The following is a 17,506-nucleotide window of genomic DNA, read 5'->3' as shown; positions in this document are numbered from 1 at the left end:
CTGGCTTAGCGCCCCAACACAGTTTATGCCGAGTGTGATTGCAACGAGAAATCCCGGGGGGAGGAACGCGTTGTGGAGACATCTAAACCCTCCCTTAGACCCAAAGTGGGGGCGGGGGGGTAATAACAAACACTCGGGGCTCTTCGGCTGAGCAGAGACTCCGGCTTTGGAGAAGAGCAAAGGCACCAACTTTTTCCTCTAAATGCCGCAGCTCTGTAAGGTTCAGCAAGTCTTTTCCCGAGACCCGGCCCCCTCAAAACCGACCTCTACACCTTTCCAAAGCCAGTACCGCCTGTCCACGGCCCGACTCTCCGAGGAAAAATCCAGCCCGGGCGGAGGCCGACAGCTTGCATTTCAATGGGGGCTTGACCGAGGGAGGTGTGGGTGCCAAGTCCAGTATCCGAGGTCCCACGAAGCACCCCAGTCTCCAGGGTACTCCGGCCGAGACACGGTGCCACCACCAACAGTCCTGGCGGCGCCCCCTCCCCCACCTCAGGGCGGCGACCTAGGCGTCCCCGCCCCGGGGGCCCCGCTCACCCAGGTAGCGGCTCCGGAGCCGGGACGGGTCTTCCAGACCAAGAGACCTTTTCCTCACGTCCCACAACAGGTGTGGGCAGGAGCCGCCCCGAGACATGGCTCTGGCCAGGGCCGGGGTGGAAGGGGAGACCACCGCGGGGGAGAAGGGGAGAGGGGGAGGGGACACGCGGATCAACACCCGAGCGGCACCCGCACCATCCGCGCGCTGGGCCTCGTGGCCGCCGCGCGTCAGATGGCGGCGGCGGCGGCACCGTCTCCCCGGGAGGCGAGCGGCACCCGCGCTGTAGCTCGCCTCATACTCTCCGCCTCAGACTAGCCGAGCACACCCGAGATCAGCAACAGTCCCCTCCTTCGGCCCCGCTCCCACGGAGGCGGAGGAGGAGGAGGAGCGGAGGCGGGCGTAACTCCTCCCTCTCCTCGTTCTGGACTCCGCCCACTTCATCCATTTCTCGCGAGATCACAGCCATCCCTTCCCCCGCCCACGGGATCTGGATCTGGTGTGCGTCACAGCTGCCTTCAACCTGGAAGAATGAAGGTTCAGGCCGCTCTAGCCAGGTCCTTAATTCTCTATGGCGACCGAGGAGTAGAGAGTGGTAGCGGCAATCTGCGCTCTCTCTAGTGTCTCGCTCTCGTGTTTCTGTCCAGAAGAAGCAAGCTAGTGTGCCTGGAAGGTGGAAAATTTATTTTAGTTATGGGCCTCCTAAGTCAAAGTGAAGTGGTATGTCAGGCGCGGCTTCACTTTCCCTTCTCCAACATGGCCTCAGGAGCAGGAAGAAGTCGGAGGCTCTCGCCGCGCTCCGCCTGCGCTGTGGTTTGCGCCAATTCTGACGGGCGGCTCCTTCTGCGCACGCGCGTTGCCAACAGCGCTCTGAGCGGAGTGGGCGCGGCCGACTCTTGAACACCTGTTGCCTTGGCTCCTCCCTCGTCTCCCCCGCCCGTGGGCAGGAGGTGGGCCGGGGCGGGGTTTCACGGAGCCTCCGCCCCCTCAACCTTCTCCGGGTGCTGGCAGCTGGGTGGTTCGGCTACATACGTCTGAGTGAAGGGCGTCCTAGGGCAGAGGCGGGCTAGGCGCTGTGGCAAGGGAAAGTGACGAGCTGCCTTTCGTTGCCAGGCGGAGACGAGGGCACGGCGACGCTCCCACCCAGCCGCCCACGATCGCTAGGCGGCCAAGATGTCAGCCGCCGGCGCCCGAGGCCTGCGGGCCACCTACCACCGGGTCCTAGATAAAGTGGAGCTGTTGCTGCCAGAGAAACTGAGGCCTTTGTACAACCACCCGGCAGGTAATTAACCCAGAATGGTTCCCACCGTGATCTTCCCCCTCTCTCCAATGGACCTTTTAGAGGCCAACTGACAGTTGCGCTATTTGACGCGCCCCAGAGCTCTGATCCCTTTTCCCCCTCTACTCGCCTGACCTCTCTGCATTTCATCTTTCATCCGGCATCCCTTCCCAAACCTGTACATTTCAGATCAGCTCCCTTCCTGACCTCTCTTGCATTTGCTCCTTAAGCACTCAAAATCCTAGCCTTCAGATTTGATCCTTCCCAACTTTTTCTATACGAAAGGGTCTAAGGGTCACCATGAAACCTTTATTCTCCTCCCCCCACACACACACTTTTTTTTTTTCTCCACGAATTATAACGCAGGCAGGAATGAGCTGGGTTTGGTGGCTTCACCCCTGAAGGTTTGGAGGGAGTAAAGGTCATGCTTTTTCCAGTTCCTGCCAGTCGAGGCCTACAGAGAACCCTCCCCAAAACTGGTTTTCAAAGTCATGGTCATTCCTCATCCCATGCGTCCTGTTTGCTTCTCTGAAGTCTATCTGGATGCAATTACAGAACAAGGTACACCAGAACCTTTCTGTTGGGGAGGGGGCACAAATACCAATATAGTTTCTGCTCTACCACTTACCATAGGTGTGACCTTGGTCAGAATATTAGATATTTGGTTTAATGTGAATGTGACAATCATAGATAGAATATATGCTTGACTCCTTGGAAGTGCACAATGTTAGCTTTCTGTTCTACTGGAAAACAGTATCCTTGTGGCTGGAAAAAATTATTTGTAAGAAACTGGAAGATCCCAATCACTCCAACTATAGTTATAATATAGTTCTAAAATTCTATAAAATAGAAGATAATAGTGCTTATTTGGCTGGGGACAAAAATCCACTATATTCTAAGGCCTCTTTTCAAGCATAAAATTTATCAAGTAGGAAATTTTGCTGTAGAGTGAAAGACTGAAATGCTACTGAAAAAAAAGTGGGTGGTTTTTTTCTCTCTTCATACTTAAATCTATATTCTGCAGTTGGTGTCTTTAGGAAGGTTATTTGGTCCTACCCATATCTAATTAGGAAGCAGGTCTCTGGACCCTTCTTTCCTAAATGTTGATTTTCAGTTTTACAAGGGAATGAGTGTACATCTCTATTTTAATCCATAATATTATTTACTGCAATATTGAGCCCATTATAAAACTGATCTTTAAGAAGTTGTTATTGAATCTTAGTTATTTCTTAGTTGTTCATACACTCAGTGTTTTGGAATTATGCTGTGGTTTTTTTTAAATTGAATTTGAACTTTAATTTTGATTTGCTGTGTTTTATGGCAAAGATTTTCAGGAGACATAATTGGGCAGTACTCTGTAAATGATCAGAATGTTCAGAATCAACTGAATTCTATAGAGTCAACTGACCCTCTTGAGCTTTGTGTTTGGGCCCTGGGAGGTCAGCGTAGAGGAGGAACAACTTCAAACTACTTGAAATAGTACAGGATTGAAGTAGTCTATTTTGATCTTTTCCAAGGCTTTGGCTTTTAGCCATCTGTAGTTATGGCTTATAATACTTAACTTTTGGGATGAAGAGTACATTATTCATTTTACCTGGGCATCTTTGTTCAGTTTTTTTCTTCCCATATAATATTTTTATATGTTAATTGTACAAGACAATTTTGACATGTCCATACTTACATACAGTATACTTTGATGAGGCTTGTCTCATCTGTTATTCTCCCTCACCTCCGCCTCTTACTGGTTTAGTTCTTTTTTTTTTTTATTTTAAAGTTATGTTTATTTTTATGATAAATTTTAAATCAAGCACTTGAATCAAAATTCAATCCCTGGGTTTAATATACATCCTTTATGGTTACATCTAATTATTATCTGAAAATAGACACTGAACTAAGTCAGCTAATGAATAAAATAAACAACTATAAACAATAAACCTCAGGCGGGATCATGCATGATCAGTTAAACCATATTGCCACAGTGTTTTAGTCTCAATTCACATTTGTTTCCATCACATAGGTATCCATTTCTAGAACTGTCTTAGAGAGCAAAGGCTAACAACTAAAGCAATTTTGCCTTAAAGGAAATTCAGTTTAATACAAAGAAATGCAAGAAGAAAAATCAGGACCTTTGATCAGAAGCATTCCATGCTTGTTACTTTGGTGTACAGCAAAGATTCAAGGAAGGCTAAGGAGAAAATGTTTTCTTTGCCCACTGAAGCATGATCAATAAAGACATTGCTAATAAAGGACTTCTTACGTTAGCTACTAACTACTTGGACAAAGTCTTAGCCAGTGTTACAAAACAAAAAACAAAACAAAACAAAAAATTATTGAGAAATACATCTCCAGGAAATAGAAACAGGAGGGTTTTCTATGTTTCCAACAGAAGAGTAATATCTATAAATACAAACATGATTGGTTTTTTCCTTCTATAATCTTTGAAATACTGAAGGGGTGCCAGCTGAAGTTCTTTTATGTCAATCTTTTTTCAGTGTAGTAAAAGGAACTCATACAGACTTGGAAGCCTGACCTAGATTGAGTCTTGGCTGTTTGACCTTGACCTTAAATTCCCCAAACTTTCCTTTGTTTTCCAACCTGTAAAATGGGGAAAATAATATCACTATTTTAAGATTGTTGTGAGCTAGGCGCTGGTGGCTCACATCTGTAATCATAGCTACTCAGAAGGCTGAGATCTGAGAATAGAGGAAGCCAGCCTGGGCAAGAAAGTCCAATTAATCACCAGAAAACCAGAGATGACACTGTGGCTCAAAGTGGTAGAGCACTAGCCTTATGCAAAAGAGCTCAGGGACAATGTGTAGGCCCCAAGTTCAAGCCCCATGCTGGACAAAAAAAAAAGAGAGAGAGAGATTGTTGTGAAAAATAAATGATGCAATATCTTTAAAACATGTAGCATGACTCCCAACTCACGCATTTAAGCTTTTGAATAATATGCAGAGTAAAGCTATATATTGTTAGAAACTTATGATTGAGAAGTTGTAGGCACATCAAAAAAATAGAAATGAGGAAACATGGAAAATAAGATTGCAGACTTATTAGTATTGAATAAAAGGAAATTATTCCAGGAGTTATCCAGAGTGAAAATTCCCTTGGCATGCTTTTTTTTTTTTTTTTTGGTCCGTCGTGGGGCTTGACCTCTGGGCTTGGGTGCTGTCCCTCAGCTCTTCAACTCAAGGCTAGCACTCTACCACTTGAGCCACACCGCCACTTCCGGTTTTCTAGTGGTTTATTGGAGATAAGACTTTCCTGCCCAGGCTGGCTTTGAACCGAGATCCTCAGATCTCAGCCTCCTGAGTAGCTAGGATTACAGGTGTGAACCACCGGCGCCCAGCCCTTGGCATGCTTTTTGCATAATGGTATTTGTTATTGTCATCCTATGAATATTAGACTAAATTCATGTACAAAGCTTTTTTCAATGGTATGCAAGGATAGAATGTTAACATTTGAAAATTATACACTTCTGATCCTAAACTTTGAGATTCATTTTTAACACTGACAAGTATTCCTAAATGATAACAGGAGTGTTATCTATCATAGCTGGAATATTATGTGACCAGGAATTTTGAGGCCTTGGTCATCCATTTCCCTTTATGTTGTTCTGTTTAAAAAAAGAAAAGATAAGAAAAAAAGAGTTGTAACTAAGTATGTGTCCAAGTGAATTTTCTCAACTCACATTAGGAAAACCCCTAACGTATTACCACCTAACTGTATACATAACCATGACTCCAGTGAACATTTACGTAGCCATACTCTTAAGTATTTGTCAGAGAAATAACCTTGAAGCCATGTTGCCCAATGTTTACTTAACAGCTTAGTTGGTGCTATGTGTTGAAAATGGTTTAAGTGTCCTTCAACATTTTATATATAGAAATGTAGTCCCTATTTCAAAGCCATTTAAAAATTGGACACTTAATCATAGATGGAGCCTTTAGGAAGTGATTGAAATTAGGTAAAGTTTATAAGGTGAAACCTCCCTGATTGAATCCTAGTGACCTTATAAGGGGTAGGGGCGGGGGGAGACACCATACATAAATATGCATGTGCACTGTTTCTGTCTCATGCCTTATGATGCTCAGTACTTCCTCAGGACTCTTGACAGCAAGAGGGCCAAATACCAAGTAACATCCCTAGATCTGATAACCTCATGAACCATGAACCAAAATAACCCCTTTATGAAGTAGTCTGCCTCTAGTATTTCATTATAGTAAGGAATATGTACTGATATAATTGGGAGGGGGTAGTCTTTTTCAGCATGTGTGTGTGTATATGTGTGTGTGTGTGTGTGTGTGTGTGTGTGTGTGTGTGTGCGCGTGCATGCTGCTCCTGGGCTGAAACTCAGGACCTGGGTGCTATTGTTGGGTGTTTCTACTCAAGGCTAGCAATTCTATACTTGAGCCACTTTCCTGCCCAGACTGGCTTTGAACCTCACTCTTCAAATCTTAGACTCTTAAATAGCTAGGATTACAGGTTTGAGCTACCAGTGCCCAGCATGGGAATGGTCTTTTTAAAAAGGAAAAATTACTATTTGCATTTATAAATATCCACATCAGATTATTTGGTACATGTCAGCATCCTCTGGTAATTCAGAAAATAAGCAATTCAGAATGTCTTGCATATTTGTTAGTGTCTGTGGTTAAAAAATACCCACTAATTAAAATTCTTTTGATCCAAGGTTCAAGCAACTTTAATTTCATGTTTTAATAATTTTGTTTCTCCTGTTTGTGTCTGCTAGAGCTGTTTACACAGTATTATTAAATTATCACCTTGCTTGGGAAAGTTGAGTAAATTAGTAAGAAACTTATTAGAAAGCTATTGTAACTGAAAAAAACAAATCTGCATGTGATCTGTAATTCATCACTAAGAGAGTAGAAGCAGGAAATTCACTTAAGACTAGCCTGGTCTATATAGTATGTTCCAGACCAGCCTGAGCTACTGAGGCAAAATAGGGGAGGGAAAGGGAAGACAATGGGAAGGAGAATGGAAATGAGGGGAAAAGAGGAGAGGAGAGAGAAGGAAAAGACCAGAATCTGGAACTTTATAATGAAAATGATTTTGGAGTAGCAGAAAGGAACATCAATTTTGAAATAGGAAGACAAGTCTCCAGAAGAGTGCATGATATCTTTTTGATGACTTTATAGAAATATTTAAGCAAAATCTACAGAGAAATCCATTTTTTGACTTCTTTTTTTTATTGAGAAAATACTGTACAGAGGGGTTACAATTACATGGGCAAGATAATGAGTACATTTCTTATCAAGCATTGTAGCCTCCTCCTTTGTTTCCCCTTCCCATCCTCCCCCGCTCCCCCAAACCTCCCCGCCCCCCCCCACCAAAGTTGTAAAGTTCGTTTTCGACATAACAGCTTGTACTTGCAATGGGTCCACCTGTATCCCTATTTAAACAATTTGTTTTTCCCCTTCCCCTCCACAAATTATACCGACATCAAATACAGTGAAAGCAGGAGTTATACTGTGGGGGAGGGACATACAAAGCAACAAAGAAATAATCTTATAAATGTGTTAGAAACATTCGCAGGAAAGAAAAAAAATTGAATACATATCTTAGGGTTCATTTCCCTAACATCACATTATCTGACCTTTTCTGCTTGACTCAGACATATACTAGATATTGCAAATAAGGGAAACTATGGGACCTATGTTTCTTTGGGCCTGGCTTACTTCACTTAATACAATTTTTGAGAAATCCATTTTTTTTACATTTTAAAATTGTTTTCAGTTAATGTTAAAATCAACCAACCATGGGTTTTGGTTTTTTTCTTTTTTTTTTGAGACAATCCTGCTCAGTAGCCCAAAATGGCCTCCTCCAATTTCCCATCCTCCTGCCTCAACATGCGCTAACCACACATGGCTCTTAACCAACTACCTTTGACAGTACTCTCAACACAAGCTTATCATCATGGATTCACTTCTATTTTGGTTGTTGGTATTACCAAAGGATGAAACTAGTTTTAACAAAAGTACGTCTTTTTTGACGAAAGTACTTTATAGCCTTAAGTTTCCCTAAATGTTTTTTATATGGCTTCTAGAAATGATTTCACTTAAGTAGCCTTCCTGTTCTTAGGTCATTAAAAACCAGAACTGGTCTGATGCTTTTGGCTCACACCTATAATCGTAGCTACTCAGGAAGATCTGGGGATCGAGTTTTGAAGTCAGCCAGGGTAGAAACATCCCTATGAGACTCTTACCTCCAACTAACCACTCAAAAACCAGAAGTGGCCGGACTCCAGTGTCTAACACCTGTAATCCTAGCTACTCAGGAGGCTGAGATCTGAGGATCATGGTTCAAAGCCAGCCTGGACAGGAAAGTCCATGAGACTCTTATCTCCAATAAACCAGTAGAAAACCAGAAGTTGCACTGTGGCTCAAATGGCAGAGTCCTCAACTTGAGCTAAGGAACACAGGGACAGTGCCCAAGCCCCAGAGTTCAAGTCCCATGACCAACCAAAACAAAAAACAAAAAACAGAAGTAGCACTGTGACTCAAAGTGGTAGAGCACTAGCCTTGAGCAAAAAAGCTCAGGGACCAGTGCCCAGGCCCTGAGTTCAAGGACCATGACTGACAAAAATAAATGAATAAATAAAAGCCAGCACTGTATTTTACTTAATGTATTTATTTAATGTTTTATTTAATGTGTCCCCACTACCTGGAACACTATACCTCATGTGGTAATTATTATGGTTGTCTCACCCATCTATAGTGGTCTTATCTGTGACAAAGTAGACTCAGAACTATAGTTAGTTATTAACCTTGCTCAGTGCTCTTCAACTTCAATTTTTCCGCTTCTAAATGATAGATCTAACTCAGTGTTTTCTTTCAAATGGTAGCTGACCATATGTGTATTGTATTAATGAGAATGAGTTCTATTTAGGAAAAAAGGGGGGTTAAATGTATCTTTACCTAGGTAGTAGCACTGTTGAGAAATATTAATTGGGAGCAGACGAAGAGAAGTAAAATGTGTTCTACTTGAGTGATGACACCTAATTTTAGACAGGGAGAGAGAGAGAGAGAGAGAGAGAGAGAGAGTGTGTGTGTGTGTGTGTGTGTGTGTGTGTGTGATCCATAAAGACAAATTATTCTTGCAAAGCAAAATGTTATAGTCATGACCACATGATCCTCCCAAAATGCAGAAAGTTTTTAAAAAAAGAGTTTAAGAGTTTGCATCTAGGAACAAAAAGATGTTAACAGCCTCGTGCTCATGGCTCATGCTTGTAATCCTAGATATCCGGGCAGTTGAGATTTGAGGATCTAAGTTCACAGCCCGCCTGGGCATGAAAGTCCCTGAGACTCCTATCTCAAATTAACTACCTGAAAACAAAGTAGAGCTGTGACTCAAAATGATAGAGTGCTAGCCTTGAGCACAAAAGCTCAGAGAAAGTGCGAAGGCCCTGAATTCAAGCCCCACTACCACCACCAACAATGAAATTGTTAACAAAATGTGCATACTAGCCTCTGGAGGCTAAGGTCTGAGAGATCAGATAGTGATTCAAGATCAACCCAAGCAGGAAACTCCATGAGATTCTTATCTCCAGTTGATTACCAAAGCCAGTATGCACACTTATAATTTCAATTACATGGAAGGCATAAGAAGAAAATTACAGTCCAAGGCCAGCACCAGCAAAAAGCTCAAAACTCTACCTGAAAAATAACTAAAATAGAAAATGGTTTGGGGCATTACAAGGTAGAACGCCTGCTTAGTAGTCATGAGGCCCTGTACCCAAATGCCAATGCGACCACTAACCACTACACACAAAAACTGTATGTATTATTTCTGATTTTTTTTCAGGTCCCCGGACAGTTTTTTTCTGGGCTCCAATTATGAAATGGGTAAGTCTTGACTTTTAGCAGAAGCTATTGAAATACTTTTTTTGACATTTTTTAATACCATGTATTGGTTGTAAAAGGGGATTTCATCATGACATACGCAAAGAATGTACCTGGCTCAAATTCTCCCCTCTATTTCTCTCCCTCATCCTCTTTCTCACACTTGTTAAAACAATTTCAACATTCTATGATTTTCCTGTCTGTAAAGTACTTCAACCATATTCACCTTCACCTTCTCCCTTGGCCCTCCCTGTACTATAGGTACCTACCCTCCACAGAGCTTATTTTATTTCACTATTACTAATTTGATAAAATAATTAATAATAGAAGCTTCTTAAATAGAGCTAGATTCTATGAAGAATATACTTTATTGGAAATAACAATTGTTGGAAATAATATATATATTGGAAATAATTGTGACATGCATTCTCAAGTGTATTTCTTATTATCCATGCAGATTTTTAATTCCTATTTGGTTTTCCAGCTGGAACAAATTATATAGTTTAATTCAATTTAAGTTCTTAAGGATTTTGCTATGTGTAAGCATTTTGGAGTTTCACTAGTCTATTTTCTTAGCATGCACTCTCTAAAAGTGTCATATGACATATGACTTTTGGGGGTTATTTTTTGAAGGAATTTGTAATTGAGACAGGGTTTTGTGTGTTGCCCAGGCCTCAGACTCATGACACAGTCTAGGTTAGCCTCAAACTTAATTTCCTTCTGCCTTTATCTCTAAAAGTGCTAGAATTAGAAGAATGTGCCATCTTATGACAGGCCATGTCTCTAGCCCTTTCTACTACAGTTATTTTTTTTCAATAGGGCCTCAATTCTTTCCAGTGCCAGCCTAGATCTCAATCCTCCTATTTATTCTTCTTCACCATAGCTGGAATTACAGGCATGATTGTCATGCCCAGCTTTTTCTATTGAGATGGGTGGGGTCTTGCCTGTGTTTTTCCTGGAATTGCAATCCTCCTGATTTCAGGCTCCTGAGTAGCATGAGTCACTGGCACCTGCCTTAATAAACAGAAGAATAGTGAAGGAAAGAGGAGGATGAAGAGGAAAGGAAGAAAAAGGAAAAGTCAGAGGGGTTGAGGAAGTAAGGGGGAAGAAAAAAATCACATGGGCTTCAGACATTTGAAAATCACCTTTTAATCGATGAAAGCTATAGGAACTAGCTGGATCTTCTAGATGCCAAATTGTATAGGGTTATTTAATACATATCTTATTTAATCTTCATCCAAAAATAACCTGAGAAATAAACATCATTGTTTTCTAGGTAAGGGTAATAGGTTCAAAGGACTAGATGAGCATGCATATACTATTTTTAGTAAGTTACAAAGTCAGAAGTTGAACATCTCAGTTTAAATTCAAAGCCTTAGCTATTAAGCATTCATTTATCACATTTAAAATAGTCATTATGGGTCCAATACTTTCTTAGTGTATTCCATTAGGGAATATCTTGTGTTATAACTCTAATCACTTTCCAAATCTATAGTGCCTTTTATTTGAATGAAACTCAGAATAAAGTTGAAAAGGAACTTGATTTACTCCTCAGCTGGAGGCTAAAAATGTAGGAAAGGATAGCTACAGAGATTAACATTTATCTGTACCACTCTAAAATATATTTTGTTTTATTTTGTCTTTTGTTTTTGGTGGGATTTAGTTTTAGTACTAGAGATTGAAACCAGAGCCTCATGGTCCTCTACCATTTGAACTGTGCTGCCCCAACCCTTGCTAACTTTTGTCCAAACTGGCCTCAAATTCACAATCTTCCTGTCTCACTATAGCTTGGTACAGTAGCTACAGTACACAGTAAGTAGCTCTAGCTACTTAGAAAGCCTTGAGCCAAGAGTTGAAGGACAATCTGGGCAAAATACCAAAAGAGATTATAAATAAATAAATAAATATATCTTTAAGAGAATCAAATTGTGTGTGTGTGTGTGTGTGTGTGTGTGTGTGTGTGTGTGTGTGTGTATCTTTGAGAGAATCAAATGTTCATGAAACTGGGTTTTTATAACCCAGGCTCAAAATCCTGCCATCACCTTAGGCCCAGGCACTTGCCCCCATGTGCTAAATAGACACAGTGAAGGGTAGAAAAAAGAAACTTATTACATGGCAGCATGGGAAGACAGCACGTCAGTACATCTTCTGTAGTCTTAGAGAGTGGGGGCCATACAGATGTGGCCTGGTTGGCACAGTTACTTGTTATCTCTGGGGGCCTGGAGATCTGTAGCTTTGGGCCCATTTTGTGACAAAAGGCAAACAGCTCCTCAAGATAGAACATTTTCTAATCAACTTAAAGCTGTTTGCCTTTTGTCACAAGATGGTTATTGGTGAATATATTCCTCCTGAACTTGAGGTGATTGTAATGTGACTGCTAGAGGGAATAGCTCAGATCAAGGAGCACAAGTGCACAAAGACTGGCTACTCAGCTTTTAGTTAATTGACAAGCCCAGCAAAAAGCAACTTTTAAATTGTTTACATATACTGAGAGTGTGGACAATCTTAACTTCTGACTTCTTAAAAAAATTATAGGCTATTTCTCATAATCCTCATATACACATTCATTGAGACACAGTGTAATGTATGAACCTAGAAGTCAGTCTGTTTTCTACCAACAGTTTTCCATCTGTAGTTTTTCATCATTGTTTAACAATCAGAACAAAAATGGAGTAGAGAAAATATAGGTTATTACACAAAGAACAATGTAGTAAATTTGAAAGCTTACCATCATTGCTTTCTTAAGCTACTAACTTCATTAATTCAAAGCCATTAAGGCTAGGCACAGCAGGACAGCATGGGAAGGCAAATGCAGGAGGATTGAGATTCAGCTAATCTTGGGCTATCTATAGCAAATTTTAGGCTCAGTAGTGATTCCCTTAACATGATGCCCCGCACTGATTTTTTTTTAGGAGCAAAATCTTTTTACAGATTTATATTCTCTATATAAGGACCTCTTTTAGAAACTTTGTTAAAATACTAGACATAATTTCTTATAACATTCTCTAGTGACATATTTAGGATTTGCTAAAGAGAAAGTAATAAAGGGAAGAGAAGAGCCAAAATCTTAATGTTGACTCTGGGTAATAGATGTGTAGAGGCTTATGTACTATCCTATCTTACATAGGATTGAATTTTTGTTAAAAAAAGAAATGTTTAAAGACAGACACCAGTAGTTCATGCCTGTAATCCTAGTTACTAGTGATGCTGAGATCTGAGGATTGCTGTTCAAAGCCAACCGTGGCAGGAAAGTCCATGAGACTCTTACATACAATTAGCCACCAAAAAAACAGAAGTGCACTGTGGCTCAAGTGGTAGAGTACGAGCCTTGAGCTGAAGAGCTGAGGGACAGCGCCCAGGCCCAGAGTTCAAGCCCCACAACTGACAACAATTTTTTCAAAAGCTCAAAGTGGAGCTGTGGCTTGAATCATAGAGTACTAATCTTGAGGGGGAAAAAAATGCCCAGGCTCTTGCCCTGAATTCAAGCCCCAGGACCAGCACCTAAAGTTTAATTACACAGTCTAATCTCTGAAGTAAAGTAAGATAAACTAATATTCCTGTTAAAAACTCATTACCAAACTTTCTACATAATGCTGACAGTAACTAGGAAGGGGAAGATTCTGTAAAAGAAAGTAATAAAATGTACCAGAGAATAAATGACCATATATAAAGAAAAATTAACAACAACAACAATGTATATTCTACTTGCAACTCTTTGGTAGATTATTATAGAGAAGAGTTTCATGGACTTTCCTGCCTAGTCTGGCTTTGAATGGCAATTCTCAGATCTCAGTCTCCTGAGTAGCTAGGATCGCTACTGACTTGATTTCTTCTACTTTTAAAAAAGGATAATTTTTTGTTTGGATCTACATTTACTTAGACATTATAATTACAGCTATTGTCTCAGAAATATTTTGTGTCTAAAACAATCACCTTACACTCCTGATGCCTTTTTTCTTTCTGTGTGTTGCTAGGGGTTAGTGTTGGCTGGATTGGCTGACATGGCCAGACCTGCAGATAAACTCAGCACTGCTCAGTCCAGTGTTTTGATGGCTACAGGTAAATTATATGAATGTCTGCCATATTCCATTAGAATATGTTATTTTTGTTTCATATTTTATTTAGTAATTCAGTTTTTAATGCATGCATACATCATTCACACAAAACAGATAGATAACTTGCCTGTCCCTAGGAGGTTATTGCATAATCAACAGAGAGGACAGAGAAGGGTGCTAAAATAAGTATACATGTGCATGTGTGCACACACACAAGCATGTACACCAATATTAGGACTTGAACTCAAGTCCTGGGTGCCATCTCTGAGCTGTTTTGTAAGGCTGGCACTCTACCACTTGAGCCACAACTTGTCTTCTGGCTTGTTGGTGGTTAATAGGAGATTAGAGTCTCACAAACTATCCTGCCTGTGCTGGCTTAGAACTGTGGTCCTCAAGTCTCAATCTCCTGAGTAGCTAGGATTACAAGATATGAGCCATCAGCACCCAGCTTCTGAATGGGATTTTGTTTTCAGGTTTTCTCTGAGCATATTTTTATAAATGGGAAAAAAAGTTGCAGTTAATACTCACTTGGCTCTAGAGAGGCTCCCATTTATACAGTAAGAACTGACTTTCATTAATACTTAAAGATACTTTTTTGAAGACTCAAGAGTTTAACATTTCTTTATCCTTCATCCTATGTTATTGTTGCCATAGAGTAAGATTATTTTTGTAATATTAAATATTCAGATAAGTCATTTCATCAGAATCTTCACCTTTAAAAAGAAAAACTAATTTTGTCTCAACAGGGTTTATTTGGTCAAGATACTCACTTGTAATTATACCTAAAAATTGGAGTCTATTTGCTGTTAATTTCTTTGTGGGGACAGCAGGAGCCTCTCAGCTCTTTAGAATTTGGAGGTAAGCCTACCCAGATACTATTTTAAACTACTTTAGAAGCTTACCCAGAAGACAGTATGTAGTTTTTAAATTCATATTAATAATAAGATGGGAATGTACCTGAAGCAGAAATTTACCATGCCTAGAAAAGTCAGGGGGAGGGTGCAAATAAGTTAAAAACACTTGAGCCAAGCGCCAGTGGCTCATGCTCAGTAGCTACTCAGGAGGCTGAGATCTGAGGATCACGGTTCAAAGCCAGCCCAGGCAGGAAAGTCCTTGAGACTCTTATCTCCAATAAACCACTAGAAAACCAAAAGTGGCGCTGTGGCTCAAGCTGTAGAGCGCTCATCTTGAGCTGAAGAGCACAGGGACAGCGCCCAACCCCAGAGTTCAAGCCCTTCGACGGACCAAAAAAAAAAAAGTACTTGAGTAAAATGTTGCTTAGTTTTAAATCTCAACAGTGCATTGTCCAGATGGATACTCCCTTTTACATAGTCTCTTTTATTAAGACAACATATAAAAATTTGGATTTATTGTTTCCAGTAAGAGCCTTTTACCGTCCACCTTCAGTTACATATAATGAAGTGAGATTTTAGTGTATAATGACATTACAATGAGGCCATTGGCTTCATTGGAAATGAAATAAGTTGTTTTTTTTAACTATGAACTCAATGGTAAATAGTAATGGTAATATGATCAAATATTTAAAATTAGGATCTTTTGAGAAAGCTAAGCTCTGATCAGCTTCATAAATAAGCACATTCTTATTGCATAGTGTAAGCATTAGCTAGCTATATCTGTTTTCTAATCTACTGTAAAGTAGAAAGAGAAGCAAGTAGAGTCCAGGATCATACAGAGGAAAGACTCTATGACTCTGTCATTTATTCTTTCCTGGATTAATGAGTATTGAGGAAGCATTCCTTAGCTTCAATAAACTTCAATGTTTATATACTGTTGACCTGTTGAAAAAAGAGTATATTTTACTTTTAATAATTAGACAGAAATGCAGTGCCAATTTATTTAATTCTTAGGTACTTTGTAAAGATAAAGTGGAAAATTCTAGTAGCCAAACTTTATGCATATGTTTGAGTTTGTCCTAAAAATAGACCTGGGAATATGACTCAGTAAAATAACTTTGCCTAGTATATGTGGGTACCTGGAATTGATCCACAGCACCATTAAAAGAAGAAAATATTTATTAAAACAATAATTTTGCACAAGAAACCATATGTTGAATAACTTGTTGAAACTTAATGGTAGTTGGGATTTTATTATTAAAATCCATGAACCATTTGGATCACTCACTTTTCATTCTGCCTGTTTGGATCTATAAGCTCCTATGAAGATTCCCTTTTGACAAAGAAATAGAATGAGCTTCTTACACTCTGATTACCATATATTAATCTATTGATATTACTGATCAATTATTTTCTGTGTTTTCATAGATATAACCAAGAACTAAAATCTAAAGGAATCAATTAAAGGAGTTCCTGATCACCTGAACAACCTAGAATATGGACATAACCACTGGGACCTAGTTTATTACTGATAAGGTGATATTAACTGTGCTAACATTTGGAAGGCACTAGAGAAAAAAATACTGTAACTATAGACTAGTGCTTGATTCTACAGAAAAATAAAGCAAACGTTTAATAACAGTCTCTCCTTACATGTAACTTTAAAGGAACCTATCTGTGGATATAATGGTTATCAGTAAAAAAAAATTTTCTACCATTTGTCCTTAATAAATCATACTTGATCATTCATACTGTCAGCCTCCTCCTGTTTTCAGACAAACTATTTAGACATAAAAGCAAACAAAAACTGAGTGTATTATCACACACCTGTAACCTAACACTTGAAAGACTGAGGCAGGAGGATTGTAAGTTTGAGGCTAGTCTTGGATATATAATGAGAGCCTGTTTTTAAGAATCAAAAGCAAAAAATAAAAACAAAAATGTAAGCAACATGAAAGACAATTGAAAGGCTTAAGTAATCTACTTATTTAGTCAATGATGGTCAAGTAGCTATAGGTGAAAAGAATGTGGAAAAGATAGTAGAATAACTAGTCATATGACCCCATACTATTTTTAAACCTTTTAACTTGACATGAAGAATTATTTTGTTCCTTACACATTATATACAATTCTTTTACACTTACAATTTGATCTGGCAGTACGAGAGTTTGAACTCAGGCCCTTATGTTTGGTGGATAGGTACTCCACCAGTTGAGCCACACTGCTAGCCCTGCAGCTTCAGATTTTTAAGTAGGACCATTTGGAAGACTGAGATGTTACCTTTTTTATTTTTGGTTATGGGGCTTACACATGGGGCCTGGTAGCTGTCCCTGAGCTCTTTTTGCTGAAGGCTAGCACACTATCACTTTGAGCCACAGCACCACTTCCTCTTTTCTGGTGGTTAATTGGACATAGAATTGGACATAGTCTCAGGGACTTTCCTGGCAAAGCTAGCTGTGAATGGTCATCCTCAGATCTCAGCCTCCTAAGTACTTAGGATTACAGGCATAAACAACCAACACGTGGCTGAGATGTTGCTTTTTAACATAGTGCATGGTCCACAATAAATATTAAGTTTTATCAATAATTTATAAAATATAGCACAAAAGATTCTAAAGTCAGACTGACTTGAATTTGAATTCCCATTCTATGATTTATAAGCTTGGCTTCAGGGGAGTTGAGTACCTAGCTGAGTATCTGGGATCTAGGTAGGCTTTCTGTACATTTGTGGCCTTTGTCTCCATAGTGAGAAGACACTGGGCAAATTAAATTAGTCTACACTAGGAATAATCAGCAGTCTTAAGTTGGCCTTCAATATGGTATACTGAGATTTTTTTTCTAAAAGTGCTAGTAAAACCAGTCTTCATTAGAACTCTAATTAGATAGATTCACAAAGCAAATTATTTCAAAATTTGAAGAAACAG

The 17,506-nt window shown here is 39.9% G+C and overlaps 2 protein-coding genes across 8 annotated transcripts in view; one reads left to right on the top strand and one right to left on the bottom strand.

Annotated features, from left to right (window-relative positions):
• The window catches only part of Dcaf6 (DDB1 and CUL4 associated factor 6), a 118,796-nt gene extending 117,801 nt beyond the window's left edge, over window positions 1–995 (bottom strand). For 5 of the 7 annotated variants that reach the window (XM_013021818.1, XM_013021812.1, XM_013021815.1 and 2 more), the window contains exon 1: window positions 538–823. In XM_013021818.1, the coding sequence (XP_012877272.1) occupies window positions 538–634 (97 nt within the window). In that variant the 5' untranslated portion in view covers window positions 635–823. Of the gene's footprint in view, window positions 1–537 lie in introns of all 7 variants that reach the window. The other 2 variants (XM_013021811.1, XM_013021814.1) reach the window with 1 other exon arrangement.
• A 523-nt stretch (window positions 996–1,518) lies between these two features.
• Window positions 1,519–16,333, top strand: Mpc2 (mitochondrial pyruvate carrier 2). The gene is made up of 5 exons (XM_013021810.1): window positions 1,519–1,817; window positions 9,636–9,676; window positions 13,648–13,732; window positions 14,475–14,586; window positions 16,011–16,333. The coding sequence occupies exons 1-5, from the start codon at window positions 1,709–1,711 to the stop codon at window positions 16,045–16,047; spliced, it is 384 nt and encodes a 127-aa protein (XP_012877264.1). The 5' UTR covers window positions 1,519–1,708; the 3' UTR covers window positions 16,048–16,333.
• The last annotated feature ends 1,173 nt before the right edge of the window (window positions 16,334–17,506 follow it).

Source organism: Dipodomys ordii, unplaced genomic scaffold, assembly GCF_000151885.1.
Source record: "Dipodomys ordii isolate 6190 unplaced genomic scaffold, Dord_2.0 Scaffold57, whole genome shotgun sequence".
In the NCBI taxonomy this organism is placed as follows: Eukaryota; Metazoa; Chordata; class Mammalia; order Rodentia; family Heteromyidae; genus Dipodomys; species Dipodomys ordii.
The sequence above is the reverse complement of the archived record's forward strand: the minus strand, read 5'-3'. Positions and strand labels throughout refer to the sequence as shown.